Source organism: Oculina patagonica, chromosome 12, assembly GCF_052425735.1.
Source record: "Oculina patagonica isolate OP01 chromosome 12, crgOcupat, whole genome shotgun sequence".
NCBI classification, from domain to species: Eukaryota; Metazoa; Cnidaria; class Anthozoa; order Scleractinia; family Oculinidae; genus Oculina; species Oculina patagonica.
Genome location: NC_135769.1, coordinates 10,456,931 through 10,473,881, shown reverse-complemented (window position 1 = coordinate 10,473,881; position 16,951 = coordinate 10,456,931). Strand labels below are relative to the sequence as shown.

The following is a 16,951-nucleotide window of genomic DNA, read 5'->3' as shown; positions in this document are numbered from 1 at the left end:
ACGAAATCTTTCCCAAAGCTCGACAACTGAACGCCGCCATCTTAGAGCTGGTAATGTATCCGTGACGTCAAATAGCTCAGCCTGAAGTTTGGCGTGAAATTTTAATTCATCAAACATTGCGTCCACATACAACTCGAGGTTATTTGGCACAGTAAGGTGTTATGGAAAGAAGCCAAGGGTGTGACACTGCCACTTCACCCGACACCATAGTAAATGTCACCAAAAGCTACGTTATTATATCGGCAAACTGCTTACACACTGGATAGGACTTGAAAAGGCGTTCTTCAAGGGCAGATGATTGTATATTACGTCCGCCTTGGGACGTGGAGGATAGTATGGTTATAAAATACGCCCCCCTGAAACTTGAAGGATCCCAAAGAGCAAAGGTTTGAAAAATGCCCGGAACTCCATGTTATGACCCTGTTAAACTTCAGCTATACTGTCTCCTTACACAGCAATTTTCCCTGGGCTTACGTCTCCTTAAAACGTTACCACATACTTAAGAAAAATAGCACAAAATATTAGAAAACTGTCCAACGTCAGAAGATATCCAACTAAAAAAACCGAGAGGCAAACAAATGTGGGAGACAAACTTAAGCCCAGGGAAAATGAAAACCATAGCTCGGCCGCTTAGTGAGCTCAAGGGCAGGTCATGCAAGGCGAAACGCTTGTGGTGCCATTTCCCAGTACTCAAGTGAGTCGCGAGATAGAAGCAGGAAAATTACCGTATTGTAAGAAAACAAACAAATGAATGGAGGCTTAGGAAAATACTTTATTTGTATCGTAAACACCCAACTATAAGACGTGGTCAGGGTTAACTTTCACTTATATAACATTTATGTTCAGGCATCCACATGCTATGTGGCCCACTTGTGAACACGTGCACGTCCAGAACCCAGGCGGGAGCTAGACCACCCGCCTCCTCTGTTAAGCTTCTTTACGGTATGAGAGCTGCGACCGACCCGCAGCGATGGCGTCGTTGAAATATTAGCTTCTTAACGTGATTTCTGGATTGCGTTTGACACTTCCGCTTTCTATGTAATCAAAAGGACGGCGGTGATGTAACACGATAAATAATGCAAATTGCAAATTGCAAGTCTGGAAAAAAAATAAGGTGTTATGATAATCCTTAAATGGAGAAAATTGGAAGCAGTAGATTTAAAAAGACCTCAATGTTTATTTCCTTTATTTCGTTTAATGGGGGATTTTGATGATTGATAGCTACAATAACCCACTTTGCAAACGTGATAACCCATTACATGTGTTCCACGATCAATTCTCAAGTGTTTACACATCTAAAGGCAGAACAGAAGGTGTCACCGAGCAGAGCGCACGGAATAGCAGTGTTGTTTGACTGAGAACATGTACAAGAAACCTTTTTACCAGTTTGCATCGATCTTTGGATTTCTTTTTATCACTGACTGGTTCGAGAAGTCAAATGCACAGTCCACTTGCGTTAACAGAAAAGATGTCTATAAGTGTAAGTAAATATTAAGTCAAATTTATCGCTCAAAATTTTATAAAAACAGCCTGGGGAAAATACAATATGTCGTTGGATTATTTAGCTTTACGACATTAATCTTTGGCGCATTTCTCATCTTATTTTAGCCAGTTATATTACACGGTACGGTCAATTTATAGTTTGGAGAAGTTTTTTTGTATCAAAATAATTAGGGATGAAATTGTCATTTTATTTCTGTTCCCGGATTGTTTCTTAACTCGAAACAGTATCTTTATGCAGAAATCGCTTACACAAGTTCTTTTCTGCTGTAGTTACCCACATGTACCTAAAATTTTGTATTTGCATTTTTTAATCTGTCAATGTTTTATTGGCGGATGCTCGGAATAATCTTCATTAATTTTATATTTTTCTTTCAAAGTTCGATTCGACAACGTCATGGAACTATTCTGCTCACAAAATGGCGCAGATTCTTTTGTTATCAAAATAATTAGAACGTATTTCTTTCCCTCTAGATGATCAACGGGTTTAACCCCACGGTTTTTTTTTTCTTTTAGGATGAAACCAGGTGGTACAAACCAAAAGTTAAATGACTAAAAGCTGGTTCTCATATGATCGCCCCGATCGTCTCTGTCGCCTCTGTCGCTTCAAAAAGTTTGCTTGCTCCAATCGCCTCAGACTTTGCAAACGACAGAAGCGACAGAGACGATCGGGGCGATCATATGAGAACTGGCCTTAACTCAACTACATCCATTTTGCTACTCGTTTTTCCTCATTTATAACTTAGATTTTCTCTTCGTGTTTTTTAAAGATCGTTTAGCAATAAGGGTTGAGCAATACAGAAGGAAATCCCTCGAAACGAAATGAAGAGAAACGAAAATGCATCAATTACAGGATTTTGAAATAACCTTTAAGTAGAAAAGTCCTTATGTGCAAGTACTATACAGTTTGAGGGTCTGTTTTATGGACATGGTAATTATGAAGCGCATTTTAATTTCCAACCGGGATAAGTATCATGAGTCGCCACATTGTTGTCCATTATACCCATAGTCAATTGTTATCCATTATCTTAGCTCAGTTGTATTTAATGTGATCTTGAAGTTTATCACTTTGGCACCTTTTTTATTTGGGTTGGCATTTTGAGTAGACTTACGGACGGAATCAAATTTAATCTTGATACCCATTTTCCCTAAGTGCTAAAAACGTAACCTAAGTTGCTCATATAAATTATTTCAAATTTATAAAGCGTCGTGAAATATTAAATAACATTTAACGCAAAAAGCAAAACTTTTAATCCTAAACACTCAAAAATAGCCACATTACGAACTTCCAAGGATATGGTAATTAAAAAAAAACGCAAAAAATGCGCTAGCTTTTCCAAAAACCCATTTATATCAGCTGCTCTTTAAGTATATGTATTCTTTCCTATTTCTTAATAGATTGCAAATGTTTGATCGAAAATAGTAAATTGCTGTTGAAGGAAGGATATTTTTTCTTTTTTCCAAGTCAAAATGGCAGAACTTGAAAAAGTCAGCCTAAGTTTTTCAAGTTGAGATCTAAAGTTCCTGATGACCTCACAATTACATCACTTGTTTATAGCTTCAGTACACTGGCATAGTATTTTTTAGCAAAACTGTACCACTATTTATAAAAAATCATACGTATATTAGGCTCTTGATTTTTTAAAGTGAAGCTCATGTCAAAGTCCCTTTAAGTAATGCACGCGTTTGAGGCGATTAAAAATTGAAAATAATAAAAAAAAAAGAATGAAAAATGAAAATGTGATTAGGGATTACTGCTTTTAGACAATAATATGATCGTGTAGTTTTGCATTTCAGTTCCCAAAGCTCCCTCAGTTGCCTTCCACATATCCAAATTCCCGGATGTTGATGTCATGCCTATTGGTTACAACCTCACAATTGAATGCACTGGAAATAGTTCAAGGGAAGGTGACTCAAAGCAATTCTCCGAACAACCGTTTCGAATAGAGCTGTTTTTTAGAGGTCGAAAGGTTAAAGAATGCGGGGGTAGCTATTCTGACAGGGAGGATACCAAAACATGCAAACTTCGTATCAAGGAAGCCTCAAGAAACAATTCTGGCGAGTATGGTTGTATAGTCACAAATTTTATGAGATGTAGCATAGCAGTACTGACTTTGAATTTAAGAGGTGAGCAGCTATATTAATGTAATAATATTAAGCTATTAAAAATAAGAAATAAAATATTAACCCAAAGAAGCAGATAGCGAGGATCATTGCTGTATACTGCAGCTTCCTTCCACTACCGTAACCGTCGACTGGAATCAAGTCAACTGAAGGAATATACTCTACATTCACTGAATTAATTAAAATTGTCATTGATGATATTGTACGTTTTGTGCAGTCGTTTCTTTTGGGAAGGTCCTCTATTTAAGGACATCCCATAGTTTGGGTGTTTCTTGTCACTTACTTCCTCAAGTTTAATTTCTGGTATCTTCCCGTGTAGAATCTTCGAAACCAAGATTTGTAATTCATCCAATCTCTCAAGACAATATTGTTACAGGCGAGGAGACGAATTTCAGCTGCGAAGCATTAGGAATTCCCAGACCAGTTATAACATGGTTTAAAGATGGTCGAAAGATACCTAAAGACATAATAAAACATCTGAACACATTTTCACTGTTAACAATTGAGTCTGTGGAACCGCAAGATCAGGGAAAGTATTGGTGCGAGGCAAATAGTGACGAAGGATGGAATCGATCAACTATGGCCAACTTAACAGGTAAATAATTTATTGCCTTTTATATGAAAATAGCTCTTTTTTCGTTTTACATTTGTATTCAATTTCAACTATCAATAACCTTTTTGTTTATATTATTTATTTATCTATATAGAAAGGTTTTATTGAATTAAATTGTAAATAATTTTTAACTGTATGTAGCTTAGATATATTTTAATATATAAATAGTGTCCCAAATTAGTTTTTTTTTTTACCTAAATACAATTGGAACATAAATAAAGTCTTTCATTTAATTTTATTTCATTTCATTTCACTTCTACGTCAATAAGAGTAAAAGTATTGCCAAACGAACGGGAATTAATTAATGAGAAATCGGAAATATTAATTGTCAAAACTGAAACGTTCAACTCGGCAACTTGCTCGAGCAAATTAATTTCAATTAAATCTGCACGCAATCTGTTGATAAACAGTTGGCCATAGTGAAAATGTTTTTCTTTCTCTAACAAAAGTGGTGTTGTTTCAGCTTACACACAAAAATAAAACGGGATCTCTGAAAACTGAAACGTTACTTGCTGGGGCAAATTTGAGTTGAACTGAAAGAGCCAACTGCTTCAGCAGTGTTCCAGCAAACTAATCCACGACATTGCAATGTTGTGCGGAAAGAACATCCGCTTAGCTATAGTAGAGTAAAAGTTGGTTCTCTGTCAGCCCACTAAAAACCTCGATAGGGTGAGAAAAAATATAATAAATTCAACTATTATTTTAAATTTCTTGACATCAGTTATCTGGAAACCGGTATTTTCAATTGATCCTGAGGACGTCGTCGTGGAACAAGGGAATGATGCCATTTTCAAATGTGCAGCAACTGGTTCTCCGCGCCCTGAGATTTCTTGGTTGAAGAATAACTTACTCCTCCCAAGTCCCACCCTTATTCGGAACGGAAGTATTTCATACTTAGTTGTCCATTCGGTTACAAAAGAAGAAAACCATGGAATGTACAAGTGCGCTGCAATGAATCTAGTAGGAAGGACATATTCAAAGGCAGGAAGGCTGATAGTTGCATCAAAGGCAACAGAAATATCTACCGTAAACACGTCTCAACTCGTTGGTAAGAAATGTTTTAGATAACGATTTGCAACAAGTCAATTAACAGGGAAACATCGTAGCGTCCAGTCCAAATATAGTAGTATCCATCACGCCATTTCCATCTTTAATCGAGTGAGCGTATTATGGTAGAATTTCACGTTATGATTAACCGATTACAATACTAGATACACAGCTAAATGTTACAAAAGTTGGAAATTCAAAAATGTTCTTTTTGTGTTTTGACGCTCTTGTCTCGAATAATATGGCACGTACCTTTCGAGAGGAACCAAAATTTTTTCACGAAAAAACGGTAACGTTCCTAACGTTTTGACATACTTTCAACTCAGGACGACTCTTTTGAGGTTAATTTCCTGACTGCAAGCCTTAAGTGTCTGTCTTAGTTTGTTTCTTTTGTTAATTTAGTTTGTCGGTTTGATTTTTTTTTTGCTCTACTTGATAGAAACGAAATTACCGTGGTTTTAGTTTATTGTTTTAGGCCATCCACGAGGGGACACAAAAGTCCTCAACTGCATATACCGTTTATTGTTATTGCTTGTTTAAAACACTTTTATTTTCTCTAATCACAATTTTGTTCTTTAATGCCCGCCTGAAAAAGCGGTGCTACTTTGCGGGAAGTGAAAAAATGCATATGTAATTTAATGCTTAGCAGAAATGAAATGTTGCTGTTGTTGTTATTCTTGTTGTAACGGACCTCACAGCTTGAAAACAAGAATTTACGCATTTTTACCGCTTGCGTAAAGATTCGTAAATACTCCTTTTCTTTACGGACAATTCCGCGTTCCGTAAGATGCGTAACGGCGGCGCGGCCGTGGATAACATGTTCGTAGGATGAGATCTAGATAGATAAATCAGCTACGCTCTTTGAAAGAAATACTGAAAGAAGTGAAATATCATCCGTCTAAGTGATAAGGGTTATTCGATCGCTACGGCACTTTACGCGTCTACCTTCCTTACGCCGTTCTTTACGGACCTTTATCTTTCTTTACGCACTGAAACAGATTATTCACCACTTTCTTATAGAGAACCAAAAGAAGTGATAAATCATCGATCAGAGTAGAAAAAGATCATGCTGTGCTGCAATTCACGGTTATGCATACAGAGGTAATGTCCCTGTCTTTGTATGCTTAGGTCTTAGGTATGTATAATTTCTCTACGGAGTTGGATATATGTCTCACATATTGTCTGTTTGCAATTTCTTAGTAACCGAAAAAAGCAAAAGTCCATCTCGATCTCTGACAATCGTTTGGGTCTCGGTGGGTTCAGTGGTCTTAGTTATAATTCTGGTGGTGCTTGTTTTCATTCTACGGCGGTTCTGGTGTAAGATGGGGAATGGCAAGCCTGATGCGGAGGTAAGCCAAGCAGTCTGCAAGCCTAAAAGCATTGACATGTTCATGTTATTTTAATTGATTCTTTTACTGAACATTTTTAGTGAAAGTAGCATAGTATTGTCTGAGCTCTGTTCGCTGGGTAGTAAAGACTACCAACATAGGCAACTATGGAGTTGGAGATAAGTTGACCACGCTTATGGCAGAAAAGTAAAGGTGTGAGACCACCCTGCAAAAATTGAACAAGAAGGACATTTCTTAATCTCGCTGGTAGATTAGGGAAGGAAGAGGGAAAATTTTATACAAGATATATCCTCCCCGATCTCCCAGCAACATGCAAAACACTTCATCTACAACAATAAATGAAACAAGAAGGGAAACTATACATATCGAAGGGGAAAACAGAGCACGTTCAAATTAAAATATAAATAAGGTTAGTTTTTGAGAAGTTTTGATGTACAGTGGATCAAAGTATATACCTGCGGTATTTCTCTCACAGATAGCTGAGGGCCAAGATGAGTTTCCGTTGCTAGACATAACGCGGGACACATTAGCCCACTTGAGAGACGAGCAAACTGGTTTAGGATTTCGAGAAGCTAACCAATCTACCAGAGATGTAAACGAAGTCGCTAACGATGAAACGTATTTGAAAGAAATGGGAATTGATAGGAACTGGGAAATTCCTCGAGAAAAACTGGAGATAACAGGAGAGAAACTTGGCAGAGGAGAGTTTGCCATGGTGAACAAGGGTTTCTATCTGAGGCGAGACGGCAACAAATTACCAGTTGCTGTCAAGACTCTGAAAGGTGTGTGCTCCGTCAATTTTATTGAGCGTGTCATTAAAATGTAAAAAAGGAAGTCTGCACCGGGCCAAAGTGTCCCGTTCTTTTCCTATAGCATATCTGTAGCACAGGTGACCCAAACGCTGTATTAGTTATTCCTAATCAAAAAATAAAAATGTTCTTATTTACCTGCGTTCCTGTGTCTTTTTTCACTGCTTTGGGGGCGATTTGAATCAGAGCGAAGGCGGTTTTCGTTGCGAGTCTCAAACGGTAATCGGTCTGTCGCAATGTCAATACGACACGCTTTAATTTTCAATTATTATTAACTCAAGTTACTAACACCATTATGACCGTTAAATTGAAACACGAAACCCCCCGCGAAGAGAGTTAATAGTTAATGGTGTTAGTAACTTGAATTAATAATAATTGAAACTTGAAGTCCGTCGTTTTGACATTGCGACAGACCGATTACCGTTTGAGACTCGCAATGAAAACCGCCTTCGCTCTGATTCAAATCGTCCCCCAGACCGGTGGAAAAAGACACAGGAACGCGGGTAAATAAGAACATGTTTATTTTTAGATTAACTAATACAGCATTTGGGTCCCCTGTGTCTGTAGCGCTAGTATTAAGCGTCTACGGCCAGCAGCACATCCCCCACCCTCCCGAGATGTGCTGCTAGTCCATCGCAGGGCTACCCCCATAACCCATCATTAAATTCGCCGTTACCCATTCAGGGGTGGTGAGAAGGAACGATGAGAGTGTCTTGCTCAAGAAAACAACACAGTGAGAGCTCGCACCCGGACCGCTTGATGTAGACTCCAGCGCGCATGCCATTAAGACAACACGTCACCCATAATAATTCTGCCTAAATGTTAATTTACGTGGCCGCGTGTCTCTGCCAAAGGTCCATTACGGCTGCGAGGTCGACTAGTTTAAGCACTTAACTGGCAGTAAGACACCGTATGTAGTTTTATAGGGAAGCCTTTTAATTTAATTTTGTGCAGATAACAATAACCAAACGGATCGACTGGCCCTGATCAGTGAAATAGAGACCCTTATCAAGGTTGGTCGACATCCCAATATCTTGAGTTTGGTTGGAGCATGCACGTTTGAAGGTACGGCCTAAGCTGACCAATAACATAATTCGAGTTATGTTCCAGAGCTAGACGCATAAAGTACATGTAGTCTGATTGGACACGTAAATATCACTTATGGTTAATAGCTTACATAATTATTATTTTATTTGGTTCTTCAAACATCCTACAGTTTAGGTATTCTGTTTTGTTTTTGATTGCTTAACAATAATGTTTTGCCAAATTTTGGGTATTCTCTATTGTAAGAAATTCGACGTCAAGATTTTGGGATTACAAAGGGCAATTTCTTTGCCCAGAGAGAGAACCTAGAATCTATCATTTCTAACCTCACGGAAACCAGACGGGTTGGTGGAGAGTTTTGAGTGGTAGAATTGAGTGCCATGGAGCTATACGTATTTTAGAGATATAGATTACATGAGTTCTTAGGTGAGTTAAAAAGAGAGGTTTTACTTTAATCTCCACTTCTATTATACGGACATTTAGCGTTGCTCGTTTGGTGTCCGTGTTACAGAGGTTCGATTTTCCTTGTTTTTAGATTTGAATTGCTTTATTCGGCTAATTAAAGTCCAGAGAAGTCAATTGTATACGCATTTTTGTCTAGGCGAAGTGCAAGCTGGTGGTGATAAAAATCGGTTCTTGCATTGTCTTGATTAATCTATCATATCCATTGAGTGCTTTTAAGTTTACTTTCTTTATGCAAATCGACGTTCATTACCATTAGAGCCTTTGTGCGTTGTTGTTGAGTTTGTGCCTGGTGGAAGTCTCGATAAGTTACTGCGCAAGAGCCAGGTCCATAGATGTATGGGAGAAGAACATCCACCATATGCTAACATCTGGTCCAGACTGACGGAAAGGGAACTATTACAAATTGCCTCAGATATCGCCAATGGAATGAAACACTTGGAAAGCAAACTGGCAAGTGATACTCAAATATACTGATAACGTGGTTCTTCTCTAGATTTCAAAGTCCTACACTGTGTGAAAGTACAAACAAGAGGTGTTTAACCCTATTCAGACCGGGCTTTTTTTGGTCTTTTCAGACCGGGGGGGGGGGGGGCGGATTCCGCCCCCCCTCCGTAACTTCCAGAATACTTAAGCAATCACAATGAAACTTACAGGATATATAGTTAGTCCGAAAATCTATATTTTGGTATATGTCACGTGGGAAGATGACGTCACATCACGTGACAATTACATCATAATGTCAAAACAGCCGCCATCTTGGATCCGCCATCTTGGATTTCGAAATTTTCCAAAACGTCAGAAAACCGCCCAAAATTACTGGAAAGTGCTCAAAACCAATAAAACTGTGCTTAAAACTCGTAAAAAGGTAAAAATAATTGCTTTAAAGTTATGTTTCATTAAAAGAAACGAAAATTACAAATTTGGGAAAACATGCCTGTCAAAATGACGTTGCCATGGTGACGTCAAGTTCCTGACACAACAATCTACCCAATCAAATTATTCCCAGATAAATTTTAGATAAAGTCGCAAAGTTTGGCAGCGTTTGGTTTAATATTGAAAAAGTTATAAGCGTTCAAAGTCAGCGCGGGCACTTTCCGCCCCCCCCCCCCCCCCCGGTCTGGATAGGGTTAAAGCAGTATCCAAACTGATAAATACGTTGGCTGTAGCTAACACAATATCAACAAAGCAATACAAACGTATAAGGTTGAGCTGGCATGCATTGCGCATTCGGGTTTCCAACGAATGGACTCAAGAAGAGCTGAGAACGGCTATTTTTACTTCATAACACCGTCTACCATTTTAGATAGTATAATTGAGCTTTTTAACTTGTACAAAATAATGTTATTTGTAAATCGAATTGTGATTTTAAATTGTTTTATTGGCACACAATTATCACTTATATTTTACAGTGTGTCCATCGCGACTTGGCTGCTCGAAATATCCTTGTGGGAAAAGGGCTTATTGCAAAAGTGGCAGACTTTGGTATGGCACGAAATATCTCAAAAAATGGCGAGTACATGAAAACTACAGAGGTATTTTAAATCTAAAACTCGAATGGAAATGGTCATAACAAGGCCAAATAACAAATGTCAAATAACATAATCCTTTTGAAAGTTGTCGCTCTCATCTCAACCTTATCGAATAATTATAGTTAATTAATATGTTTCCACAACTTCGCCAACTTACTTACTACTATTTTGTCAAAAAAGGGGAAAATTCCATGACTCTGGATGCCAGTTGAAGCCCTGCGAGGACGATTCACTACAATGTCTGACGTGTGAGTGTTGTTAAAAAGTTCTCTGATGCACTGAAGTTATTATAGTTCCAGCATTTACATTTCTTTCTTGGTCAAAATTAACTTACTGGGATTGATGCTAAAATAATCCATTTCAAAATTTGTTCCAGTTGTACTGTGCAGAACCGGTGTGTTACGCGCTAGTAATTTTATTCTCGATAACTCAAAAAATAAATAGCGAAAGGTATTATTCGCATCTGCAAATCTATCAAAATTCAATTTACTTTACCCTCGATGTTCTAAAAAAGGATCACAAAAATGTATATGTTTGTGAACGGTAGATGCAAAATGTGAAATATCTGATTCACCGAGTGAAACGACGTTTGATTTTACTATTTCAGGTGGTCGTTTGGGGTCCTTCTTTGGGAAATAGTCACCCTTGGTAAGTCAGACCTTGCGACAGTATTGCCATAGATTTTCGAAAGCAAAGTTAAGTGTTTAGATTGGTTGAAGTAGTGTACTCTACACCGATTTATACTATAACCGAGCTACTGCTCGCGTTGTAATTGGTTGATGCCTGTCATATATTAGAGAACAGACGCACAGATGACGTCACTGCGTGGTATGACTCGCGCTCGTGATCAGAGTTCATAGTCCAAATCAGTGTTGTCGGTAAAGTTATTTAAAACTCGCGCAGCCACAACAAGACAACAAAGTTCAGCTACATTATAAATCAACAATGAGAAACAATCCGCCAAGTATTGTTCACCTTTCAAAACATTTAACTGGGCTAAACAGGTTTGAAGTAGACGGTAAATGCTTCAATAAATTATCGTGTTTATCGGATGTTGAACTAAAAGCAATGCCGGTGAATGGTGGTTGAACGGTACGGTTAAAGCTTATATTATATTGTTAAAAATGGAACAAAGGTTACTTTTTTCGTTGAAGTTTTAATTTTCCAATGTTCTGTTTATTAAAGCGATTTAACAGTGTTTCGTGATTACGGAAAACTTTATCATAAAACGAAAACATTTGTAGCTCACCGGCAGCGGCATTGCTTTTATTACACTGAAGTGTACTGAATTCTCCTGTTATTGTATAAAACAAATATATATCCATTTTGCAGTGAGTCTGTTCAGTTATAGATCACAGAAGACGCCATTGTAAGCTTTATTTTTGTACGGCTTATTTGTCATTTTTAAATTATTGATCTAATCCCGTGTAATTATGTACTACTACACTTCTTATTTTTAAAAATTATTGTTTAAAGTTCGTTAAGTCGATGATCGCTTGCAGTGTAGTCAGATTGTATATTAAAAGGGTTAGAGTCTCTCCGTTCGTGTTTTCTTGGTAAATACACGAACTTGCTGGCCTCACAATGAACTCGAAATTTTTAATACTGCACTCGGCTACCCTCGTGCAGTATTGACAATTTCTCGTTCATTGCTCGGCCAGCGCGTGCGTGTATTTGTCAACAAAACACTCAAAACAGTATCTAACCCATAAATAAAAAGCAGAAATCGTGCATAATCTCACCTTCAAATGCACTCCCTTATTATCTTTATTAACACCTTTCGCTATTTCTCGTTTATATTTTTGAAAGTTGGAGAGGTCTTGGGTGTTCACTGTTGTTTCTTATTTTACTTAAGGTAAACTGCCATACAAAGGAGTAAACGGACTTGTTGAACTTTACAGCAAGCTTAAAGAAGGAGTAAGACTGGAAAAACCTCTTCATTGCTCTGAAGAACTGTAAGCTCTGGTTGTATTTTTAAACCTTATCAATTTATAAATGTCTATTTAAAAATAAAAATGTTTTCGGTTAAACTTAAAATGCGTCATTGAATTGTTCTATTATTCAAATTACCTGAAGTAGTTTGAGTGTGTCAGTTGACCTAATGGAAGTGCATATGGCTAATCGACTAAAATGACAACAAAGACGTGCTTTAAAATGTATGTCAGCACGTGTTATGGAAGACCGTCTTGCATGTTTTTTTTTTTTTTAATGATCATCCATTTACTTTGAAAACATATACATCCAAGTAGGAAATGGCAAAGCGGCCATCTTCAAATGTGGTCTATTTATTCATGTCTATACTGAGTGTCTCGGAATTGCTGAATTAATAATACAACAACAATTTCAGTTAGACATCTGTAGAAGAAAATAAGCTTGATGTTTACTAGTGAGCTTCTAGTGAGCACGCTATCAGTTTACTATCTTTCTTTTTTCATTTTTCTACGGAATGTTCTTCAGGTATTGCGTCATGACACGCTGTTGGCAGAATTGCCCAGAGGAGCGCCCAACATTTAAAGAACTTCATTTGATTCTTCACGACATGTTGCACACCAAAGCGGTGAGAAAGTAATTAACGAATGACCGTGACACACTGCGTCCACAGGTGTTTAGCGGCTAATCACGAATGAAACATGTTTCAATGCGATAGGTGGTCAGATCAGGCAATGCATTGCACGAATCCTGATTGAAACATGTTTATTGAGCATTTTTAAAACTACCTCTCAAAGTATAACTACTCGACCTTTCGTTTTGCTGTTGCTGTTTTTGTTCTTGCTTTTACTTTTGTTTCGTCAACGTCTACAATGGTACAGTTATGGTCGATGAATGCTTTTATTAATGCAAAAAAAAAAAAAAAACACAGAAGGAACGAAAACATAGAAATCGTCAAGAACAAGAACAAATAGAAAGTACAAATTTTGCTTCTCACATGTATCTGTTCTCACATCGTTTGTTTAAACAATACTCTATCTCCTCAAGTTAACCATGTAGAATGTAAGGGTATCGGACAAAGACCAACTTTTAAAGAACTGATCTTTAACCGCCACTGATAACTTTTTTATAAAATTGGTCACTTCAAATCTCGTATACTATTTTTTTTTCTCTTTATAAGTATACAGCTTTTTTAATTAACGTTGTCAGATGAAAGCTTAAAGCTTAAAGACAAGACCGAATGGTGGTCTGGGTACTCACTGGAATTTTGCATATTGGCCTATAAGAAAATGTACAAGCTTGTATTTTTGCACGTGAAGAATTCATGAGCTTGTTTTTTTCTCACGAGGACTTTTCTTTAGCTTTCTTTCACTGTCGAGAAGCTTTGAATTTTTGAAAGTTTTTCTAAAATTTAGTGTGGCTAAAAGTAATTTGTTTCCACATATCTGCAGCTAGAGAAAGAAAACGTGCCAATTCACGTTTGTCATGTCATTATATCTATTAGTATTTAGCACGTGCAGTTGCTCTCTTCTTCGACCCAAACTAACTATTGGTCTTGTCTTTAAGCTTTGGTCGGACAACCGTAATTGAAATAGCTGTGTAATATCTGTCTCTATAACATTGTGTTTTAAACTGCGTCATCGAACACCTGACATAGTTTACTTCGCGTATAAGTTGTTAACAACTTTAACATATCCTATCCATAATTGATTTAGCTTTCTTCTTTATTTTCAGAGGACTTACATCAATGTTCAATATTTTGAAGAACAGTCCATGGCAACCGGCGAGGGTGCTTCTTAAGAAGTTACATTTTAAACCAGACTTGAAGATAAAACATCGTCACCAAGTTTTCACAAATCAATATATTATAGGAAGTAACATGTTATAATAAGCAACACTTCCACGATTGAGGCTTTAGAAATTTAAAATGGCTCGTAATGGTTTAGACACTCACTTTTTTGCATTCTATCTGCATTCTATCTATCTTCTATCCAGCTACAGCAGTACTGTTAAGTAATAAATAAGGCTGAAAATAAATAACTTTTTAGGATAAAACAATTACTTGTGTCCCGGTAGCTTACATGGTGGTCCTTAAAAACCAAACAAGTATTGTCGGTAAAAATTGCTAAAAATTTTAATTTTAATTTGAGGAGATTCTATAACTAAAAATTAAATAAAAACCTAACTAATAATAATTAAAACAAACTACTAGGAAATTCTTTGCTTGCTTTTGTATGCATTTTTGTGTAATTGAGAAAACAAACTTTTGGAACTTGGAAATTAGGGCCGGGTTGTTCGAAAGACGATTAACGCTAACCCAGGATTAAAAGATGATCAAGATTTTAATTTCTCTTGTTTTAAAGGGTTTCCCAAAGCTAATATTTTGTTAGGTTTGAGATTGGTCCATGTCAAAACTGTGGGACAGAAAATATTAACAGAAAACCTCAACGAAATTATATAAAATTGAAATCAAATTTCACGCTATTCCTGGATTAGCTTAATCGTGCTTTGAACAACCGGGCCCAGAGCTACCTTATTTTTTTCATAAATTTAAGGTGACTCTGAAACACGCCTTTAGATGTAAAAGTGCTTTCTGTATTCGACAAAATATACATAAGAGCTTTCGCTAAGTAGTTTTAAAGTACTTTGCCTCACAAGGTCTCAAAACAGGATTTTGCTCTAATTTCGATCTGTCTCTGTGTACTGGAAAATGCTTCACTGGGTTAAACTAAACGCTTTTTATCCGCATTATCAGTCCAGGGGACCGGAATCCCAGTATAAAGAGTAGTAGAGTTAATATTCACCGTTTGCTTCGTTGGTAGGTACATTGTATATAACCTTATGCGATAAAGATTTTGCCAGTCTCTCCCAGACTCTGTCCATATACTTTTGTTTCAGATAACGCAAATGACAAAAGTGCGACATTTAATCCTGTTTGGATATGGCTTGGTGCTGTTGTAGCGACGGCAATGGTGCTCGTGAGAAAGTTATGGCGTGCGAGGCATCACAATGGCCGCATTTCCTATGTCTCACAGAGCGAAGATGTCTTGACTGGTTATACGAGGTTTTAAAACACCATTTATGACATGTTCAGCTACCAAAATAAACCGACTCGCGTTATAAACTATTGGCCATGGTAGCTGTCAAGTAAAAAAAAAAAAACGACTTGCAGTAAATTTGTGCTAATAACCAAATACACAGTCAACACGGAACACACTATATATGTAGTGAGTGCAAATTTTCTCTTATTCATCGGTAATTGATACAAGCAAGCTTAAAGTTTTTATCCCAGTGAACGGATATTGAAAAGCTCGCTATTTGATTGGCTGCACAGGCACCTTAACTTTAAAGGAGCAGTGTCACGATATTTTTAGTCATTTTTCTGATTACTTCAAAATTGAAGAAAGCATCAAAATAAAGGTTGCGTAATGTAGTAAAACAACAAAGGAGTAATAAAAACGCGAAAGTAGCTAAGGATGGCGTGGACTGACGAATATTAAGATCCAGACGGATTACGATGGGTAAGATGGGTTGTCCGTGACGTAGCTTCTTTAAGGACGGTGCCTTATAAAAACAAAGATCTTTTGCGTAATCCATGACTATGCGGGAGAAGTACAGCTGTAGATCTTAGCAAGGGCTATTGGAAAGCAAGCTGGAACAACATTTCTGACTCGGCATTGTTTCTAACAAAACAACAACAACAAAATATTCCTTATGTCCTCGGCGTGAAATACGTTTAATTTATCTCTTACAGTTCTTCTACACACCCTTAGCCCGATTGTTTTAAGCGTTACGAATTTCCGTTAATAATTCTGAATTCGTAAAAGAAAACATTGTTTTTTTTTTTCAGATTAAGAGTAAAAAATGTTTGACTTCGTTATTATCTTTCTCACAACATAATTTATTTTCTTAATTTACTGGGTTTTTTTATCAAAACGCGAAAATTTGGGTCGGACAGACGACGCAAACGGGAAAAAAGGGGATGGCCTAAATGATGGCATTCGCTGGCATGTTATAATTAACGATTAGATTAATTATGAGCTCGAGGTCGAATCAACTATCACCTCATTGAAAACAAGAGCAAATAATGTAATTGCTTTAGTTAGATTCCAACTCATTTTCCTTATATAATGATTTCCAATCATTCCTCTTCCTATGAACTAGTATTAAACTTTACGCTTTAGCGAAATCACGCGCGGACTGAATTGTCATTTGAAACTTTAAGCTGTGTTCGCACGATCATCAGTTCATTCAACAACTTTTACGTTTTAAACTGACGTTGCGGTGAATGGCCTTCTTTTGTCTCCCTGGGAATTGAATTATCAGTAAATTCCATTATCTGAAGCTTCGGAGAAACGAGAAAATGTCGCATTTGTAGACGACCTTAGAATTTCTGTCGAGGAACTACCCGCGGAAATGTGATGCTCTTAAGGCAAATATTAGCTCAAGAAGCGAAGCTTCGAGGGCTAATTAATAGCGGAGCTGCCACGGCGCCGAAGGCGCCGAAGGCGGAGCCCCATTGGTTCATGCGGACAAAGCAGA

General features: G+C 37.3%; 2 protein-coding genes across 2 annotated transcripts; both read left to right on the top strand.

The window, feature by feature from the left end:
• Positions 1 to 1,144: 1,144 nt before the first annotated feature.
• Positions 1,145 to 9,425, top strand: LOC144633257 (fibroblast growth factor receptor 4-like). Its single transcript, XM_078492098.1, has 8 exons — positions 1,145 to 1,480; positions 3,298 to 3,627; positions 3,944 to 4,219; positions 4,959 to 5,285; positions 6,485 to 6,633; positions 7,109 to 7,415; positions 8,397 to 8,507; positions 9,208 to 9,425. The coding sequence occupies exons 1-8, from the start codon at positions 1,363 to 1,365 to the stop codon at positions 9,423 to 9,425; spliced, it is 1,836 nt and encodes a 611-aa protein (XP_078348224.1). The 5' UTR covers positions 1,145 to 1,362.
• A 659-nt stretch (positions 9,426 to 10,084) lies between these two features.
• On the top strand, positions 10,085 to 14,425 carry LOC144633325 (tyrosine-protein kinase receptor Tie-1-like). Its single transcript, XM_078492212.1, has 6 exons — positions 10,085 to 10,483; positions 10,661 to 10,728; positions 11,088 to 11,128; positions 12,336 to 12,435; positions 12,938 to 13,037; positions 14,144 to 14,425. The coding sequence occupies exons 2-6, from the start codon at positions 10,682 to 10,684 to the stop codon at positions 14,207 to 14,209; spliced, it is 354 nt and encodes a 117-aa protein (XP_078348338.1). The 5' UTR covers positions 10,085 to 10,483; positions 10,661 to 10,681; the 3' UTR covers positions 14,210 to 14,425.
• Positions 14,426 to 16,951: the final 2,526 nt, after the last annotated feature.